Source organism: Chionomys nivalis, chromosome 21, assembly GCF_950005125.1.
Source record: "Chionomys nivalis chromosome 21, mChiNiv1.1, whole genome shotgun sequence".
Classification (NCBI taxonomy): Eukaryota; Metazoa; Chordata; class Mammalia; order Rodentia; family Cricetidae; genus Chionomys; species Chionomys nivalis.
This window is the reverse complement of record NC_080106.1, coordinates 41,378,976-41,395,983: the sequence shown is the minus strand read 5'-3', so window position 1 is coordinate 41,395,983 and position 17,008 is coordinate 41,378,976. Positions and strand designations below refer to the sequence as shown.

The following is a 17,008-nucleotide window of genomic DNA, read 5'->3' as shown; positions in this document are numbered from 1 at the left end:
TGAGACTTGTGCATACACACATTACACACGTAGGTATGAGACCTGTGCACACACACATTGTGTGCACACTACACAGGCATTCTCTAAAAATCTGTATTGCTCGCCTTAGCACCGTAGGGTATTACTCTACACTTTTTTCATCACTTCTTCTCATAGCAGTAAATTCTAGAATGGTCTTTATGACAAGACAGAGTTCGTATTATTTGTATACCAGCATAGAATTTCATTGTGTTGCCGCCCACAGTTTATGTGCCCAGCCCTTTAGAGAGGCATGTCTGGATGCCCACCACCTAAGGTCAGGTACTGTGGTGCCATGAGCACCGTTACACTGTGGGCTTTTCATGCTTTTGTAGATGCAGATGGAGTCTATGACCCCAAAGTGGGATTGCAGGGTCAAAAGCTAAATTTATTTATAGGGTTGTTTTTTTTAAAAAATGGGATGACGATGGGGAGATGGCTCAGATGAGAAAGTACTTGCTACACAAGTATGAGAACTTGAGGTTGACCAACAGAACCCATGTGAAAAGCTGTGGAGCAACACCCAAAGTTGTCCTGTGACCTACACATGCATGCACACACAAATGCATGTACACATGTATGTAATTCTCAAATGCATACACACAGACATGCCTGTACTTACATACATAATACACATAGGCAAAAACAAACACACACATGGATATGTACACATGGAAGTATTCACATACAATACATGCACACATATGAATACACACAGGCACACACACATACAAATACATGCATACACATGCATATACAGTCATGCATACACATATACACACAACAAGATGAAGGACATAACCAAGTATATTGCAATTCTTATAAACTATTTTTAAAACAGATTTGTGGGTTGGGTGTGGTGGCACAGAGCTGTCATCTGGGCACTAGGGAGGCCAAGACAGGAGGTCGAGACTTTGAGATCAGGCTGGGCTACTTAGTAAGACACTATATCAATACAAGACCAAAGAAGGCAAGAGATGGCTCAGAAGTTAAAACTGCATAGTGTTCTTGCAGAGGACCTGGGCTCTGTTTCCAGTACCCACACTGAGTAGCTCACAACTCCCTATAACTCCAGCTCTAGGGGACCTGAGTCCTCTTCTGACCTCTGAGAGAACACATAAAATAGATAGGTAGGTAGATAGATAGATAGATAGATAGATAGATAGATAGATAACCATTATGGAGTATCAATAGCCATCTGTAGCAGCAGGTCATGCGGCACACTGAGTCACATAAGTCTCATGGTTTCATGGCAGTGCCAAGTTTCAAAAGCCTTGTGTAGCACTCTGAGACTTAGTGGCTTTCACAGTGGCACCTACAGTTGATGTGGTCAGAAAGTGATAGTTTAGCAAGTAACTAAAATCCTCAATCTCCATGTTTGGCTCAACCTAACACCATCTTGCTGCCCAAAATAAGAGATTCAAAAACAGCCTTGTATTTGGGACTGGAAAGATGACTTAGTGATTAAGAACACATACTGTTCTTCCTGAGGACCCGAGTTCAATTCCCAGCACCCATATCAGGTGGCTTACAACTGCCTGCAACTCCAGTTCCAGGGGTCTGACAACCTCACAGACATACATGTAGGCAAATAAATCATTTTTTTAAATGTGCTGTGCCCAGGAAGCAGAGGCACGTGGATTTCTGTGAATTTGATACCAGTCTTTCCCACACAGTAGCTGCAGGCCAGCCAAAGCTACAGAGTGAGACCCTGTCCCAGGGAGAAAACAAACAGCCCTGTGTGAAGATGTGCCCTTTCTGTTCATGGTACCATCCTCCAGATAAGAAACTGAGGCTTCCCAGTGAGAGATTAGTCTCCTGAGTCTCCCAGACAATTTCAACAAAACAGAATAATTCTAATCCAACACAGGTCACTATTCTTTGCCGCCAGCCCCTCTTTGTCTTATGCCCGTGTGTTTCTATCGTTCATTAATTTGTGTATACATTCTCTGTCTCCTCCTTTTTCTTCACCCCTCCTCCCTCTTTTCTCTCCTTCCTCCTCTCTGTGCTTCTCCTCATGAGCCTCTTTTATTCCCTTTCTTTCCTTTGGTTAATGTCAGTGAAGAAGCAGCAAAACCATTGCCTGTCTGTTAATAATCCCACACCTCTTGACTAATGATCATAAACAGTGGGGATGCATCTGTGGCCTAAGCCTTTTCTCATTCACAGATACTTGTCTCATTTCAAGTCAGGTGACTCTGGGGGACTGCCAAGCACTCATTCATCCAACAAGCGATGATTGAATACCTACTGCATGCAGCGCCCTGTGAGTGCCTACCGAATGCATGTGTATTGGTGATACCTCCTGTGTCGTGACATTTCAGACACTGAGGAGTTGCCCTTCTAGTGGGTGAAGTGACTGTTAGATCAAAGACAGTGGGCACAGACTATTTTATGTTCCGTGTGGCTCATATGGACAGAACGGGGCTGGACACCAGTCCCGACCTGCACTCTTTAGAACCTGAGTCAGTCAGGAGACACTTGTCTTGCCAGCAGGAAGACCTGAGTCCCCAGGCAAGGTGCTACATGCCTGTAACCCCAGCTATGTGGAGGCGGAGATGAGAATCCATGGGGCTAGCCTTACCTACTGGAACAAGGCCAAGACCAGTAAGAGACCCTATCTCAAAGGAACTGGAGCCGTGGCTTCCCTCACCCAACACACACATGAACATGCATGCATACACACACGTGAACATGCATACGCACACATACTAAAGAAAACTTGTAGATGCGGTGCATTTGAGATAGTATGAGACCATCATATGAGCTTAGGGCAGTGAGGCAGTCAAGGGTCACATACTACTCAAGGGACAGGTGGGTAGTCTCCTCCTGAGAAGACTAACAGAAGTGAGGGTAGCCCACAGGTCTTCTTAGGACAACCCAGGTAGGTAGGACAGCCAGGACAGAAGCCCTGAGGCGGGACTGCCCTGGTCTTTTTGAGCGGCACTGAAGCTGCACAGGAGGTGGAGGGGCACGTGAAGGTAAGAGAGGGAGCCCAGGAAGCAGCGGTGGTGACAGCCTCACAGGATGGCCCCAGAGTAACCACCACTGAGAATCCGCGTGTTGACAAGTACAAACTGGGGCCCCCCCATGGCCTCCAAGGTCACCGCCAAACCTTGGCTCTTCCGGTCGAATCCACCTCATCTTTATCTCAGAAACTGGAGTTGATTGTCTTCTTAAATTGAGGAGGCTTTTTTTTTCTTATATGTTCTCTGTGGCTTTTTTTTTCCTGAATGAACTAGGCTCAAAAAAAAAAAAAAAAAAAAAAACCAAGAGGGAAATAAGGCAGAAGGCACCTAAGGATTTCTCTGGGCTTCAGCCATTAATTTGCCTGAAGAGTATTTATCGAGTGCTCACTAAGTGACGCGCTAGGACTCAGCACTGCTCATGATGAGTCAGAGGCTGCGGGCTCCTGGGGGCTGCTTACTATCGGCGTGAGACAGGGTGCTGAATGCCGCCAGAAGGGACGTGCATTAAAAGCAGTCGGAAAGCAGAATGACGGGGAAACCGTTTGCTGCCCACCTGTGTGATGTGGCGCCCTTAACCTTTCCCGGGGAAGTAAACAGAGGTCTGTTCACTCCAGATAGAGAACCCATGGCGAGCCAGAGGAGCGAGCCCACTAGAGTCCAGTTCGGCAAGCCAGCGAATTCACTGGGCGTACTCACAGGTGCACAGGTGTGGAGATACTTACAGGAACATGAACGCGGGAGGGTTACTTCAGGGTGCGAGAACGTGACGTGTGGTGAGTGTTGTCAACCTCAGGACAAATCACCTGGAGACACACCTCGGCACACACCTGCTTCTCTTGTTTGCTTGTTTGTTTTGGTTTTTGGTTTTTGTTTTTTTGTTTGTTTGAGACAGGGTTTCTCTGTGTAGCCCTGGCTGTCCTAGAACTCACTCTGTAGACCAGGCTGACCTCCAACTCACAGAGATCTGCCTGCCTCCACCTCCCAAATGCTGCTATTAAAGCCTTGCACTACCACCACTGGGCTCAGGAGGGACTATCTCAATGAGGTCTGCTGAGGAAGGATTTCAGTGACCACCAAGGGAACAAGCCTTTCTTAGGCTGGGATCTTGCGCTGTATAAAGAGGAGAAACAGAGCCAACGCAGCCCCGACCCTCTGCTCCTGACTGCACCTTTGCTGCTCCTACCTCCTGGTGCCTTGACTTCCCCACTGGGAGGGACTGCAGGGCTGAACTTTGAGCTGGAACACTTGCCCTTGGGTTGCCTTTGTCGGGAGATTTTATCCCAGCAACTGTGCGCAGGTACCGTTTTCACAACTGTTGTGTTGAGGACAGTCCTAACTGAGAAGTGGATCATGAGGGTGCTGGCCTCCTGGGGGGGTGGGGGTCATCACTGGGAACCTGACAGGATGCTGGCCTCCTGGGGGGTTCATCTCTGAGAACCTGACAAGGTGCTGGCCTCCTGGGGGGTGGGGGTCATCACTGGGAACCTGACCGGATGCTGGCCTCCTGAGGAGCCGTCATCACTGGGAACCTGACCGGATGCTGGCCTCCTCGGGGTTCATCCATGGGCGAACTCAAACCCGGAAAGACTGCCAGTCAGAGGCTAGGTGAGAAAGCAGGCATCAGGGCTGTCTAAAGGACATGTCCTTTCCCTGTCCCTTCTTCCCATAAACTGGGTGGCTTAAAACAACAGAAATTTGTCCTGTCCGCATTCCAGAGGTGTCAGCAGGCTGCGGCCTTCAGACACCTGTATGGAATCCTTTCTTTCTGTCTCTTCGCTGACTGACACTCTTCATTCCCGCCTTTACCTCCCCATTGCCTCGTCCTTCTCTGTACGTCCGTCTCTGTCCTGACTGCCTCTTTATGAAAGGACATTGGTCACAAGATTAGGACTTTCCCTGACGACTTCATCTTGATATGGTAACACCTGCAGAGAGTCTTATGGATCATAGGAGACTCCATGAACCGCAGGCCAGTGGGCATGTGGTTTTGCCTCTCTGGATTTGGGTTTCCCACCTGAGAGGACAAATGGTCGTACTCTCCTTCTTGGGGTTCACAAGAGGATTTTCGTCGGTTTCAATAGGCCAAGCTCCACGCCTGTCACACAGCCCTTGTCAGGGAGTTCGGTGCAGCCGAGTGCAACTGAGGAAAGAGATCACCTTCCAGTCCCTCCACCACCCCGCTCCGTCCCCATCTGAGCCATCCCATGTGACAGCCCAGAGCCTGCTTCTCGCTGGCTGCTGGTGGTGCTGGCTCTAGCTCCCAGCACTATATTTAGCCTGAGGAACTCAAACGAGAAGCTCAGCCCCACCGTGCCAAGAGGAGGACAAAGCCGTGCTGCCTTCTGTCCAGCATATTCCAATGGCTTCTTTCTTCCTTCAGAGTCTTTTGGGAACAAAGCACTGGGTGCTGGGGTTGGCAGCACAGACTGTGTACTAGGGAGGGTCTCAGACACTCATTTTCTCCAGAATCCTGTCAGTGGCCATGACTAAAAGTGACTTTTCGTTTTAATTATGTGAGTAAATACATTAGCAATAAATGTAGCTAATTCTTTTTCTCATGTTGTAGAAGATGGAACTCGGAGTCTAATGCAAGTCAGTGCTCTACTTCTAAGCCACACCCCCAGCCCTATCTTAACTGTGTTATTTTTTCAGACAGGCTCTCACTATCGTCTGGCTTGCCTGGAATTCTCTTTGTAGACTAGGTTGGGATTAAAGGCGAGTGGTTAGCTTTTGCGACAGTCTGTGCTGCCTGGGTTGACATTGCACTCTGTGCTCAAGTCACCCTGTCTCAGCTTCCCATGGAGCTGGGGTCACAGGTCGCTTTTTCCCTTGCATCTGTGATGTGTCTGGCTGCAGAATGTTTCATGCTGTTGTGTGGCACTGTTCCTGGAGGAATCTGAGGAGGGACGCACCCACCTCAGATTGGGAACCAAAGTAGGACACCACCAAAGTCCTGGAGGAATCTGAGGAGGGACACACCCACCTCAGATTGGGAGCCAAAGCAAGGACACCACCAAAGTCATGTGGTGATCCAGTAAGTTTTCCTGAGGTTATTTACAGGACTGTGTGTGAGAGGTTACTTAAAAGAACAAAAATGACTCATCACCAAAGCCCACTCCAGCAATGGTGGCAGCTCACAAAAGCTGGAGACTTGGAATGCACTGCACCTGCAACCAGGTCAACAGGTAGAAGACTCTCTCTCAGGTGGCTCAGTGGTGTGAGTATCTCTCAAGCAATGTGTCTGGTCCCTACTTATTTCAGGAGGCTGGTCTTGTCTGAGAGTCCAGCAGCAGCCCTTGGGGAGGGAGAGGCGTAGTGAATCTGGTCAGTTTCGGAGGCTTCCTGAAGATTTTGAGTTGTTTGCTTCTGAACTTAATGAGCGTCCCTGCAAAGCGGATTGTTTCACCTTTCCTTAGAACATCCTCTGTCCAAAACAAAGCAACCCCCCTCCCAAAAAAAAGAACATCCTCTGTCTTTTAAGAAACTTTCCTCTGTAGTCACTGGTAGAAACTGCTATACAACATGTAATTCTGTGTCTGGCTAGGAGTCACACATGCGTGCTGTCTGTGTGTGGATATTTTCACTTGGCATTGCTGTACAGTTCCTGTGGCAGCCTGTCATCCGAATTCCACTCTTGTATACCGCCTCCTGCTGGTAATGTTCTAGATTGTTCAGAGCTTGGGGCATTTTTCTGGTGTGCACTGTGAACACTCTTGTGCATGTCTGAGGTGAACATAGCTTCACACTTCCATTGGGTAACCATCTGGGAGTGGCGTGGCCAGGGCTTGTGATGTACCCATCAGTTTGAGTAGAAACTGCTATTTCTCAGAGAGCTCTGACCTCTCAAAACTTATATTATCTTGGTGTGCTAGTGCCTGGCTGTCAGCCCAGGCAGCAAGATCAGAAATTTGAGGGCAGCCTGGGCTACATCATGCTACCCTTCCTGAGCAAACAACAGGTCTGGGTGTGTGGTTCAGTTCTAGAGTTCTTGCGTCACATGCACAGGCACTAGGTTTCAGCCCTGGCACAAACAATGACAACAAGCCATAGTAAAAATCTTATCACCACCACCAATAACTCAAAATGTGACTTGATTTGAAAATAGTCACTGCATATGTAATTTATTATATTGGGGTCAGTAGATGTCCCTAAGCCATATGACTGATGCCTTTATGGAAAGAATAAATATAGTCACAGACACACACAGGAAGTATGCCATGTTAAGATGAAGGCAGAGTTGGAGGTGAGTGAAACAGGATGGCCAGAGAAGTATCAGATGCCTGGAGAAAGATGGGAAACAGATCCTCTCCTGGCCTTCAGAAGAACCAACCATGCCCACAAATTGACCTTAGAGTTCTACCCTACAGAACTGTGAGATAAATTTCCATTTTTAAAGCCATCCAATTTGTGACTTTTGTTACAACAGCAACAGGACCCTAATATATTATAGTTCCTTTGTGTCAGCAGGACCTTAATGTTCCAGTTGCTCCATAGCCTCACTAGTGATTATAATATCAGCCTTTATTGTTTTAGCTTTCTTCCTATAATACTTGTGCTTACTTCTAAAGATGAGCTTTTAAAGCCACACTTAAGAACCCACATTTTTCCAAGTGCCACAGGTGATCAACCACTGGAAGAATCCTCTATCCCTAGACTGTAGGATAATCTTCTCCAGGACACAGGTCAGGCCCACAGATTTGGACATTCAAAACTCACATCTGGCACTCTGTGACTCTGGGGCTTGTTGGTTGTCTTTCTCATTCCAGTTGTAAAAGTGTACATGATGGTTATATAGTGCTTTGTGAAAAAGATACAAGTGAATTATATAAGTGATATGTTTAGAGGAGGGCAGGCACATAGTAAATTCTCACTTGGTGTTCATACCAGTCGTTCCCTGCAACCAGCTCTCCCCTTTTCCTCTCATCCCGTCCCCCCTCCTTTCTTCATCCTCTTCATTTTCTGTTTTCATCTCTTTTCCCCTCATTCTCTTTCAGTTTTCTGTTCTCCACTTCAGAAGTATTCTATCTGTGGACTCCTACTCCCTAGAGATAGTTTTCCTTCATGTGATTCTCATCACATTCCAGGAAGTGAAGGAGATAAACTTGAGGAACAGGCTTGTGGCTCTGAATTCACCAGACCATGAGACTGTAACCACATGCTTCCTCTAAGGGGAAATGTTGACTATGTAAAGACAAGTGTGGGATTCAGGGATTCATTCCTTTCTACATTTCAGGGGTGTGTGTGTGTGAGTGTGGATGTGGGTGTGTGGGTGTTTCCTTCTCATTTCAGACTCAGGTCCAAAATCCTCCTAGGCATCACCTTGGCTACCAGATGCCTTGAGAACTGTGTGTGACATGAGAGAGCTTTGTCCCCTGGTGGTACCTTGATGATATTCCCCACCATCTAAACTCTATCCTCCACTTGACTTCCAGAGTGCCAGGATCCCACAAGTCAATCACAGGAGATGTGACGCTAACCCTCCTCCCCAGTCCCACCTGGGCCCCACTCCCATCTCACATGGTTTCCCTCTTTGCACTCTGCAGAGCAACGATGCCTCAGGGAACACTTGGAACTGGTTGTACTTCATTCCCCTCATCATCATCGGCTCCTTTTTTATGCTGAACCTTGTGCTGGGTGTGCTATCTGGGTAAGTCTCTGCTACTCCACCCTCCATCCCCCTCTTCCTATTGAATAAACTTCTTTCCTGGTTTCATTAGCAAGCCCACTGTATAGATTGTGTACTGTTAGGATCGACCACTGAGGAAGCCCTTACTGGGTTTTCTTGTCTGTTGGTTATATATATATATATATATATAAAACCAGTACTTTGGGGAGCTGGAGGGATGGCTTAGTGTTTGAGAACACTAGCTGCTCTTCCAAAGGACTTAAGTGAACCCAGATGGCCATTAACAATCATCTTTAACTCTAGTTCCAGGGAATCCAACAACTTTTTTTGACCTTCAGGTACCAGGCATATACATAGTACACAGACATACATGCAAGCAAAACACCCATACACACAAAATGCAAATAAATAAATCTTAAAAAAAATTAAATAAATAACAAGCTATGAAGCTATGGGCAGTGACTCACACATGCAATCCCAGCACTCAGGAAGTAGAGACAGGAGAATCGCCACAAATGCACTTCATAGTCACCCCGGGCCAAGTTGGGTTACAGAGTGAGACACTATCTCATAAAAACAAAACAATGACAAATATATATATCAAACATGCATTTTCCTTGGGACTGAAGGGATAGCCCAGCAGTCAAGCATGCTTATGGATAAGCTGGTCATATTGATGTACATCCTTGATCCCAGTGCTCTGGAGGCAAAAGCAAGTACATCTCTGGGTGTTCAAGGCCGTAGTGAAACCCTGTCTCAAAAAAACATTTGGGGCTGGAGAGATAATTCAACAGTTGAGGGCATGGGCTTGGTTCCCAGGGGTCTGATGCCCTATTCTGACCTCCTCTGGCGCCAGGCACATACCTGATGCTCACACATACCTGCAGGCAAAACGCTCAAGCACATACATCTAAAACAGAAAAGAGTGATTACTGCTATTGCAGGGGACCCAAGTTCAGTTCTCGATATCCACATTGGGCAGCTTGTAACCACCTGTAACTCCAGTTGTAGGGGATCTGACATCCTCTTCTAGATTCCAAGGGTACCTGTGCAAGTGTGGTACACACACACACACACACATACAACGTAAATAAAAATTGTAAATAAGTATGTTGAATGCATTCTAATACAAATGCCCCCCAAATTCCCAAAATTACTTTAGTTTTAAAAAAAAACTTAAGGGGCTGGAGAGATGGCTCAGAGGTGAAGAGCACTGACCACTCTTCCAGAGGTCCTGAGTTCAATTCCCAGCAACCACATGGTGGCTCACAGCCATCTACAATGCGATCTGGTGCCCTCTTCTGGCCAGCAAGCATACAGACAGACAGAACACTTATACATAATAAATAAATCTTTTAAAAAAAACTAAATTATAAATAGACTCCCTATTTCTCAGCAAAGAATTGTGGGAGCACATGATGCAGCCCAATGCTGCCAATAGCAACCCCTGGTTCCTCCAGGTTTTCGCTCTGACGTCCTTATCCAAGACTTTTGCTGACAGATAGTTAATGTCTCAAGATGACCACCTGATACTCACAAGATGGCTGCCCTGTGAGCCAAACAGGAAGAAGGAGAGCTGCTGACAGCAAGTGGACTGGAAGGGTTTAGCAGGAGTGTTCTGAGAGAGGGAATTGGTGTGTGGCTTAGCTTGAAGCTCAGATGTATGGGAACATCGGGAAATGTGTACACTGTCAGATGCTCCCAGCCCTGAAAGATTAGAACGCCCTCCTAGAGGACTGACTTCCGTGTTGAGAACCACTGCCCTTCACTGCATCCCCAAACACACATGGCCTCTGAAAGTTTTCCTAACAACAGAATCCGTGTTGTTGGGAGAGTCAAGAGAGTGTTTTCTGTTTTTAAGACAGGGTCTCCTGTAGCCTAGAATGATGACCTTGAGTTTGTGATTCTCCTGCCTCCATCTTCTGAGGGCTGGGATAACAGGCACATGCTCCCATGCCAGGTTTATGTTGTGCTGTGGGGGGATCCCAGGGCTCTGCCAATGGTCGACAGGTGTTTACCAATCAAACCCTATCACCGCCAACCTCTGGCTTCCTTGTGATTCTGCAGGGAGTTTGCCAAAGAAAGGGAGCGTGTGGAGAACCGGAGGGCTTTTCTGAAGCTCAGGAGACAACAGCAGATTGAACGTGAGCTCAATGGATACATGGAGTGGATCTCAAAAGCAGGTTAGGTCCTTTCACCCTGGGTCCAGGGATAGCATCCTAGAGTCGCAGTTGCCCTTTGGAGGGGCCTGAGGGAGGGTGCTGGGTGGAGACAGAGGATTCAGGTTGCCAGCCTGGGATTTTAGCAGGAAGAATCCACCGTGGAGCAGGGCCTGTGATGCCCACCTGGAGCCCAGCGTTGGAGGCGCTGCTGGTTCACTTGCTCTTGCTGTGGCAAACACTATGACCAAAAGGGTCCATCTTAGCCCACCTCTGAGGGAAGTCAAGGACACAAGTTCAAGGCAGGAACTGAAACAGACACCATGGAGGAACACTGGTTACTGGCTTGCTATCCACACTGCAAAGCCCAGGGACACGGTAGTTCCTCCATCTCCAGGCTTGGGTGCCTTGGAAGTCTCTATCTGGTACCAAAAACCTGGAGAGTCACATGTTCTCAGTGACAGAAGCCTGGAAAGGCTAGTTCTGGTACCAGGGAAGGATCAGCAAATGAAGGAGAGATTGGCTCCTGTGAGAGAAACCCAGACAACCTCCTCTGCCATGCTATTGCCCTCTGGGCTGCTACACCACACCAGATAAGACAAGCCCAAGCCCATTCCTCAGACAAGGCTTCCTATTGAAATGATTCTAATTTGTAAAAAGGTGACATTAAAACCAACTATCACATGAGGCTAAGACAGGAAGGTTAGGTTTGAAGCTAGCCAGGGCTATATAGTGAGACCTCCTTCAGAAGAGAGAGAGAGAGAGAGAGAGAGAGAGAGAGAGAGAGAGAGAGAGAGAGAGAGAGAGAGAGAGAGAATCTCTTGTTTCTGTTTGGTTAGTTGGTTGGGTTTTTTTGTTTGTTTGTTTGTTTCAAGACAGGTTTCTCTGTAGCTTTGGAGCCTGTCCTGGAACTCACTCTGTAGACCAGGCTGGCCTCGAGCTCACAGAGATCCGCCTGCCTCTGCCTCCAGAGTGCTGGGATTAAAGGCTTGTTTGTTTGCTTTTGAGACAGGGGCTCGTTGCTCACGTAGCCCAGACTAGTCTCAAACTAGCCAAGGATGACCATGGACTCCTGATCCTCTTGCTTCTGCCTCAGCTGGTTTATCCTAGTCATGTTTTAAATCAAACATGGGTGCATGTCCCGTCTCCAACTCCTCTTAGCCCTGTACCTCTACAATGACTCAGTTTCCTTAACTATTAAATGAAGGTGGTGATAGTGAAGGAATCCAGTGGCATCTGGGTGCTTGGTTTCAGGAACCCACAGACACCAGAATCAGCAAATGCCCAGAGCCCTACAGAATGACCTAGTTTATCTGTAGCCTTCACACCACCTCCTGTGGCGTCTCTGACTCACAGTAGCCTAGTGCCTTAGGCAGTTGTGTATTGCTAGGGAAGGACAAGAAAGATGTCTGTGAACGTTGGGTACAGATGTTGTTGGGTTTGTTTGTTTCTTTCTTTTTTATTCTTTGGGAGCCTGCCACCCAACTGCCAAATAAATACATGGAGACATATTCTTACTTATGAATGCCTGGCCTTAGCGTGGTTTCTTGCCAGCTTTTCTAATTTAAACTAACCCATTTATCTTCTTTTGCATTTTGCCTCTGGGCTTTTTACCTTTCTTTATTCTATATGCCTTTCTCCCCTTTTTCCTCCATGGCTGACAGAGTGGCTGGCTGCTGGCTGTGTGGCTGGCTGTGTGGCTGGCTGTGTGGCTGGCTGTGTGGCTGGCTGTGTGGCTGGCTGTGTGGCTGGCTGTGTGGCTGACAGAGTGACTGGCTGTGTGGCTGGCTGTGTGGCTGGCCCCTTCTGTTCCCTGGCCCCTTCTGTTCCCTGGATTTCTCCTTTTATTTATTCTCTCTGCCTGGCAGCCCCACCTATCCCTCTCCTGCCTAGCTATTGGCCGTTCAGCTCTTTAGACCAATCAAATGTTTTAGACAGGCAAATAACATAGCCTTACAGATTAAACAAACGCAACATAAAAGAATGCAACACGTCTTAAACTAATATTCCATATAGATGTACTTTTGTCTCAGTGTTTCGGGGCTGTGTTGGGGTCAGTCCATGGAAGCAGAACCAGTCCCTGTGGAGAGCAGACCACCTGTTCACAGGGCTGCTGAGGATTCAGTAAGACAGCCAGGCTGAGCCGGTCAGAGTAGCACCTCACGTCAGTAGGCATGTGTTTACTTACCAGGCACTTGGCAAACACAGGACACCTGCTCTGTGCCATGTGCAGTGGTCATACACACTGAGAATGTGGCAGATCCCTGCTGCTGGCTAGTGAGAGACAAGCCCCACCACCAAGAGCAAAGAAGGAAAATAAGCAAGACCAGGCATCTTGAAACACCTTGTCTCCGCACTGGAGCAGTAAAACAGGAGGATCAGGAGTGGGAGGCCAGCCTGAACTACACAGCGAGACTATCTCAAACACAGAAGTAGGGAAGAGAAAAGGCAAGGTGGCAGGGGACAGCTAGGGTCAGCTGAACAGCTAAGATCTCCCTGAACAAAAAAGTCTGAACACAGACATAAAGGAAGTGAAAGGGGGGCTCTGGGGTTGCTGAGTGGGAGAGAGGTTGAGAGGGGAAAGAGCAAGTGCAGAGGTCCTGGAGCAGAAGCCAATGGAAGCAGAAGGAACTGGTTCCCTGGCAGGCCAGGCTGAGCAGGGCCAGTAGCCTGAGGTGAGCTGATGCTGTTACATTAATCCAGTTGTAGTTATAACATGATATCCATGGCGGACTACTGACCGGAAGAGGTAAACATCAGTGGTTACTAGGTGTCTCTTAGTTTCTTCCTGCTGTGATGAAAGCAACCTAAGAGGCAAAGGTTCTGTTTTGGCTCCATACAGCTCCAAAGTGATAGAGCCGGTCAGGGTAGGTAGACATGACAGCAGGAGGTGGAGGCATGATGGCAGGAGCAGTAGGCTGGCTGGTTGCATGACATTCACACTCAGCGAGCAAGCAGAACCAGAAGAAGATATGGGGCTTGACTGTAAGCCCGAAGACCCACCCCCAGTGACTCGCTTCCTCCAAGCAACCTTCCCAAACACCAACCACCATCTGGGGTCCGGGGGCTCAAATGTTTCGCGTCTGACCACAGAACTAAGGTTCAAGGTCATGGCTCCAAAGGAACTCAGCCTAGAGAAGACTCTAGGTCTGTGCTGGACATGGTGGAGCTTAGACTTAATAGACATCAGCAGACAAGGAAATGAACGGGGTGAAGAGCAGGCTTACCCTGACAGCTGGCTTGTTCAAAGAGCTCAGAACGTCCCTTCCAAGGACACGCATCCTGTAACTTAAGGACCTGCCCTGTCCCTAAAGCGCTGTTCCACAGTGTGGAGTCCACCTATGCCTAAATTATATCCAAACTACTTCTGCTGCCGATTGTACCCTCTCCGCTAGGTGGGGCCAGGATGCAGAAAGCAGCTGAGCTGCCTGGATCAGGTTGGACTGGACCATTGGCCGGGGGCAGTGAGTGTGGCCAGGGTCTGTCCTAGATGGTCAATCTGGAAAGCCCTTCAGGAAGGACTTTAACTCTGCTTTTCTCCTCAGAAGAGGTGATCCTCGCAGAAGACGAAACCGACGTGGAGCAGAGACACCCTTTTGATGGTAACTGCTCTGAGCCCAGCATGAAGGCGGGTCCCAGGGGAGTGGGGTTGGCTGGGGCTGGGCACAGATGACTGGTTCTAGCCGGTATAGTAGGTCATGCCAGGAAGAGATGTGAGACTGGGCTATGCAAGGAGATTTGAGGGATTGAGGAATGAGCCTCTGGGAGGAATTTTAGAAACTCGTGGGGAACGGGGGCGGGGGGGGTTCATTCCTGACTTGCCCTTTTCTCCTTTAACCATGGATGAAGATGTCTGTGTCCAAGCTTAGTGGCCTGAGTTCCATCCCCAGAACACACATGGCAGAAGCAGAGAAAGAAGTGTGTGCACACATTCATGCACACAAGCTAACACATACGCACACACATACGTGCACACACACATTCGTGCACACACACATTCGTGCACACACACATATGTGTACACACACCAGTGTTACTAATAATGAGGAAGAATCCCATCTCCTGGCTAGACTGGTGACAGAGCACATGCATAAAGTTCCTAGATTCGTCTGCAGCACTGCCAAGAAAGGCAGAGAGAGAGAGAGGGTGACTGCCCACCCTTACTGTCCCTGACAAATGTGGTCCACTCCAACCAGCCAGATCCCTGCAGCTCAGTTGCTTCCTAAATCCCAGTCCTGCCCAGCAGTGGGTGCAGCAGGTGCAGGGAAAAGCAGTGGAAGGCAGATAGGAAGTACAGGGTAGAGTATCAGGCATATAAAAATGTCCTACTATTTGGGGGAGTCTGGAGAGATGGATCTTCAGTTAAGAGCACTTGCTGCTCTTCCAGAGGACCCAGGTTCCCCTCCCAGCACCCACATGGCAGCTCACACCTGTCTCTCCAACTCCAGAGATCTGACCCCTCTTCTGGCCACTCATGTGCACAAATACACATGCACTTGATTTCTTTTGTAAATCTTTTTTTTTTTCTTTTGTTTTTTCAAGACAGGGTTTCTCTGTAACTATAGAGCCTGTCCTGGAATTAGCTCTTGTAGACCAGGCTGGCTTTGAGCCTGCAGAGATCTGCCTGCCTGCCTCTGCCTCCCGAGTGCTGGGATTAAAGGCGTGCACCACCACCACCCGGCTTAAATCTTTTCTTAAAAACCACTATTTTGTGCAGCAACAAAAAAACAATTAGGAAAAAATTTAAATAGCAAAATGACAAAAAGAAATTAAGAATCGTAGATCTTTTACTTGGGAGTAGAAAGTGATTCTCTCTGGAGTGTTCCGAGTCTCCTTTAGAGTGTATATCTGCTGCAGAGCCTTGAGGAGCAAGCTTTGGCACAGGACAGTTGCCCCAGCCCCAGCCAGTGCAGCATGAGTGTGTTAGGTTAAGGGTGGACTATACCTCCTGTCCCAGGGCTTCTAGGACATGAACCCTGCTCTGAATATTAAAATGGACCAGAGTCAGCATTGTGATGCACACCTGTGACCTCAGTGCTCCAGAGGCAGAAGCAGGTGAATTTCTGTGCATTCCAGGGCAACCAGGGCTATGTAGTGAGACCCTATCTCAGAAAACAAACAGGACTAGAGAGATGGCCGAGAGGTTAAGAGCGCCGGCTGCTCTTCCAGAGGACCTGGATTTACTTTCTCAGCACCCACATGGTGGACCACAACATTCTTAACGCCAGTCTCAAGGAACGAGATGCCTTCTTCTGGCCTCTGTGTGTGCCTTACACATGTGCTACACAGACATACACTGAGGCAAAACACCCAGGCACATAAAATAATAATTGCTAATTAAAATAAATAATTAAAAACTGGCCAGATTGAAAATAGTGTTTCTGAGCCTGGACTTCGGACTATAACTGAACAGTACTAGACTCCTGTCTGGATATCCCTGCCTTCCCCCGTGGCAGCTTGCATGTGGATGCAGTGGGCATGCTGTGGATCAGTGGGCATGGCAGCACGCTGTGTCTGCTGCCACCCTGGCATGAAAGGGTAATGCCGTCTTCTCTCGCCATGTTTCCCTTGTTGGAGCTCTGCGGAGAGCTACCCTGAAGAAAAGCAAGACGGACCTGCTCAACCCTGAGGAGGCCGAGGACCAGCTGGCTGACATTGCGTCTGTGGGTAAGTCCCTACCTCTGTCCATCACCCAGAAATGGGAGGCCGAGCCCTAGGCTGGGAGGCTGGATGTGCCGGTGTCCTGGGGGTCACATTATAATGAAAATAGCGACGCCCCCCATTCTGCTTTGTTTTTTTTCTTGGTTTTGTTTCTCATACCTGGTTGGATCTTGTCTCGTAATATCATTGTAGTGTCTCAACTAAAGGAGCCCCACAAATCTCTTTACTGTAGGTTGAGTCCAAACTTTACTTATTTACTCCTAGTTACCTTGGCTAAACCCATTACAGTTGAGTGTCCCTACTCCCAAATACTCTGCATAGCGGGGCATGGTGGGCACACCTGTGATCTCAGCGTGCTCAGGCAGAAGCAGCTGAATCTGTGAGTCAGAGCCTGGTCTGCCTAACAAGTTCCTGGCCAGCTGGACTATGCAGTGAGACCCTGTTTCAAAAACAAATAAACGTGACAAAACAAAACCCTCCGTACCCAAACTGTTTCAGATTCCGGGCATTTCCAGACTTGGGAATATTTCCATATAGATGTGTCATGTCTTAGGCGTGGAACCAACGTCTAAAAC

At 48.1% G+C, this 17,008-nt stretch overlaps 1 protein-coding gene across 8 annotated transcripts in view; it reads left to right on the top strand.

Moving 5' to 3' along the window:
* Cacna1a (calcium voltage-gated channel subunit alpha1 A) overlaps nucleotides 1–17,008 on the top strand; it is a 289,933-nt gene that overhangs the window by 168,400 nt on the left and 104,525 nt on the right. For 4 of the 8 annotated variants that reach the window (XM_057754012.1, XM_057754005.1, XM_057754007.1 and 1 more), the window contains exons 9-12: nucleotides 8,531–8,634; nucleotides 10,681–10,796; nucleotides 14,318–14,374; nucleotides 16,344–16,439. In XM_057754012.1, coding sequence (XP_057609995.1) covers nucleotides 8,531–8,634; nucleotides 10,681–10,796; nucleotides 14,318–14,374; nucleotides 16,344–16,439 — 373 coding nt within the window. The remainder of the gene's footprint in view (nucleotides 1–8,530; nucleotides 8,635–10,680; nucleotides 10,797–14,317; nucleotides 14,375–16,343; nucleotides 16,440–17,008) is intronic. The other 4 variants (XM_057754010.1, XM_057754009.1, XM_057754011.1 and 1 more) reach the window with 3 other exon arrangements.